At 43.6% G+C, this 3,849-nt stretch overlaps 1 protein-coding gene across 1 annotated transcript in view; it reads right to left on the reverse strand.

The window, feature by feature from the left end:
• LOC102194407 (cholecystokinin) overlaps positions 1-2,462 on the reverse strand; it is a 3,529-nt gene extending 1,067 nt beyond the window's left edge. Inside the window, exons 1-3 of the mRNA XM_005728905.1 lie at positions 2,346-2,462; positions 1,650-1,770; positions 1,415-1,570 (exon numbers count right to left, since the gene is read on the reverse strand). Of these exons, the coding sequence (XP_005728962.1) occupies positions 1,415-1,570; positions 1,650-1,770 (277 nt within the window). The 5' untranslated portion in view covers positions 2,346-2,462. The remainder of the gene's footprint in view (positions 1-1,414; positions 1,571-1,649; positions 1,771-2,345) is intronic.
• Between the last annotated feature and the right edge of the window lie 1,387 nt (positions 2,463-3,849).

Consider the following 3,849-nt stretch of genomic DNA (forward strand, 5'->3'; position numbering starts at 1 on the left):
CACACACACACACACACACACACACACACACACACACACACACACACACACACACACTAAAGACACGGCTGAAGTCTAGCCTGACAGCGTGCCATTAGCCTCCCTTCCTGTGTGTCATGATCGCTGTATCAGTGCATGTGTGCAGAAATTTGTGTGTGCTTTGCAGAGAAATGACCGCACACACACACACACACACACACACACACACACACACACACACACACACACACACACACACACACACACAGATCTTGCAGAACACGTCTGCTTCCGATCTTTTGATTTCTGTTCCAAGTGAACTGGAGCAGAACTGCTCTCCGTTTGGTAATCAATTGGACGCTCACAGAAATGGAGTTTTTTTTCCACCCACATCCTCCCACACAACACACACACACACACACGCACACGGCGGCATGCACATGCATACACACTGCGTTTCAACTCCCTGGCGTGCTGAGAAGATTGGCTGCAGAAAGACACGATAACGACACCTCCCACACCAAAACATGCAAGTGAACAGCATGCACATGAGCACAGACACCCACAATCGCACACGCACGATTAACAGAAACACACATTCCCCGAGGCATTACATATGAGTTTCACGGCGCCCTCTGACATTTTAGAGTGTTCACTGTCTGGCCCAACGCTTTCTGAGTCTGGGGAACTTTTATAATCGATATTACACAACAGCAAAGTAAAAGTACGGCTGTAACTCAAATATATATTTGTGTTTTATTTAAACTGAAAAAATGAGCTAAAGAACGGGGTAAAAACAAAATCCAGATTTCTCACTAAAGCCACTGATGCCAAAATAAAAGATTTCACTGTCCATCTGTAGCTCTGCAAAATGTTTCAGTCTGTACAAACTGTCCTACAAAGAGACACGCAAGGAGTCAGTATCAGTATCTGGACGCCAAGTGGAAAAGTCTGATTCTGACAGTGTGTCTGTGCGTGTGTGTGTTTTCCCCTGTCCGGTCAGCTGTCCGAGAGATGTGAGTGCTGGATGTTATAATCTACGACAGGGTCAAGGGTTTGTTTCCTTAGCAAAAAAAAAAGAAAAAAAAGTGATGTGAAGTCAGATAGGGGGAAAACAAAAGTGAAATAAGATGGTATGAGGCAAGTGGCCGGAAGGCTCTACACACTAATACGTGCTCTTTCAAACCACAAGAGCTTTTCAGAGCCACTAATTCATTTTACAAAGCTGGTTGTGCACTAATTCCCGTAATTAGCATGACTGAGGGGAGGGGGAAGGCAGGAAAAAGCACTGCGCTCCAAATACTACTGTTGCCAGATGTTTTTCATTTCACACTCACATGCACACAGACACTTCTCTAAACACATATATCATTTAAGGCTGCAGGCATGGAAAGGATGCCACCTAAATCCACATTCCTCACACTCACTAACACACCTTTCCTGGAGGAGATGAGTCTAGCGAGCAGCTCACTGAGATTGGCCCGGGAGTCTGCATCCTCCTCAGCCAGAGGAAGAGCTTTCAGCTGGGGGGCAGAGCGCCTGTGTCGGAGGTGGAGATCTCCCAAGGTGTGGGTGTCAGCCTCAAGGACAGCTGCTCAAAACAGGCAAGAAAAGCACGAGTCAGGCACAAAAACTCACTGTGATGGCGAGAAACGTGTCGCAACTTTTACCTTCAGAGAGAGCAGAGATGGGGCGCTGGCCCTCGTCTAATGGCTGGGAGGAGAAGGGGAGCCCCAAACAGCTCGCACACAGGACTGCCAGCACGACACACACACACAGCCCAGCATTCATCTGAGAGCGGTGGGAGAGGAGCAAACAGAAGTTTAATGAGAAGGAATCAGAGATGCAGTCCAGAGTGAGAAACGACAGCTTGGACCATCTGCCAGACAAGCGCTCCTTCACAACTGAAAATTACTCTGACTCAACACATTAATGAGGGCAGCATATTAACATATTAACACAGTCACCCGCGCGCAACACACTCTGGCCTCATTAGATAACTGAGGGTAGATATCATGAATGCAGCTTCACCAGGTGGAAGTGACTTGATTTTTATTGCAGACAAAAATGTCCATTTTGATTTTGGGAAACGTCTCTGGAATTTGTTTTATGAATTCGTGTCAAATCATATTAATCAAATTGTATATATATAGAGGGAGCATGTGTAGCTTTCAAAGAATTAAAGCTTAGCACAAAAATATCAGATTTTATCCTCTGTACCTCACTTTTTGTCTGTTTTAGAAAAGTGTTTGAATTTTGAAATGATTATAAAGAAAACAAAAGAATAATAAAAAAGAAGGAAATTCTTAGTTTAACAATCCTCATAAAAGCCTCAAATCACCTGCCACAAAGCAAATAAAGCTTACCTTGAGAAAAGATCTTCAGCGCGTTTATAGGAGTGTGTGAGAGTGAGAGCACTTCTGCGCTGAGTGGGAAGGATGCCCCTTTTATACTCCCTGCTCAGCGCCCTCAGAGTGTGTGTCTGCGTGTGCGTGATTTGCCTTGAGTGTGCATCCTGTGTATCCCTCTGAATGTTTGAGAGCCGTGCGCCCAGCGTGCTCGTTACAGTGATACAACGGAGAGCTTCACTTTTATTGTTTGTTAGCTTATCATAAAACTCCACGTCAAGAGCTGCCTGTTTGACATCCAGTGACACTGCGTTATATGTGTGTGTGTGTGTGTGTGCGTGTGTTTAATCGTGAACGTATCTGTGAACATTGCACACGACATTGAATCATTCTGATCTGAAGTAAAGCCTCAAACTGCTATTTAAATGTTGAGAAGTTCTACAGTATCCATGTAGGAAAATCGAGGACATTCATAATGCATGTGTGTGTGTGTGCACACGTGCATGTGTGTGTGTGAGTGGGGGCCGTTTGGCCAGGCATGTGTAGGTGTGAGTGTTTGTGCACACCCACATATGTGTTAGATGTCAGTGGCTGCTTAAAAAGTGGGCGGAAGCACAAATGAGAATCTTTGGTTTTGCTCATTTAACAGTTGACCGATCTTGAAGTGAGACATCCTCACCATCCACCTACTGTCTCTCTCCCCCCACCCTCTCTGCTTCTCTAACCACGCAGTATTAACCCGCCTCATTGATCATGCAGGTGCAAATCGGTTGATTGCTATGGATCAGCTGTTATGGGTTAACAGTTTTATTAATGAGGCTGATTTTCCCGATGCTGGTGGACGACTTAGAGCGCCGGGGCTCTTCTTACCTGCTGAGATAGCATAGCGTCAATAAGGCTGTTAAATAAGGTTAAAGTGAACAATTGAACTGCACAAGAGGAAAGCAGACGTCCTTTTCTCACAAATAGACTAATTAGGAGAAACATGAGTGGCGGGTCTGAAATGGAGAGGACGTTGAAGCTGTACTTGAGCAATGTTTCAAAGCAGCTACAGTTTACAGTATGCTTACATCTCCATGAAATATGGATTAATTGCTTATCTGCTGTCAAATAAGTGAAAAACAATCACAATTCCAAGATTCTTTGAGGGGTTTCTGTTAAAAGCAATAACTGTTTTTGACATTTACCTTCTTTACTTTGCTTTTTTTTTTGCCAGTGCAGATGAAAAATCTCTTTAAAGACACCATCCACTGTTTAAAAGATGAAGATTTTAAATGTACACCTATATACATTTATTTATTTATTTTAACCTGTCCTGTCCAGAAGTTGTACTGCCAGACATACATAAAAACACTGAGAGTTAGCTGCATTTAAGCCACAAGTCACAAATAGAAGCTGTATTAATGGTGTGACCCTGTAACAGAGAGATTAGAAAATTGCTGCAGTTTTTCTCACACATTTAATACCATGTTTGAATTGATATTTTTGCATTAGCAAAGTGGAAAGGTTTGTAAAATATGCA

Source organism: Pundamilia nyererei, unplaced genomic scaffold, assembly GCF_000239375.1.
Source record: "Pundamilia nyererei isolate P.nyererei 1_Seehausen unplaced genomic scaffold, PunNye1.0 scaffold00030, whole genome shotgun sequence".
Lineage (NCBI taxonomy): Eukaryota > Metazoa > Chordata > Actinopteri > Cichliformes > Cichlidae > Pundamilia > Pundamilia nyererei.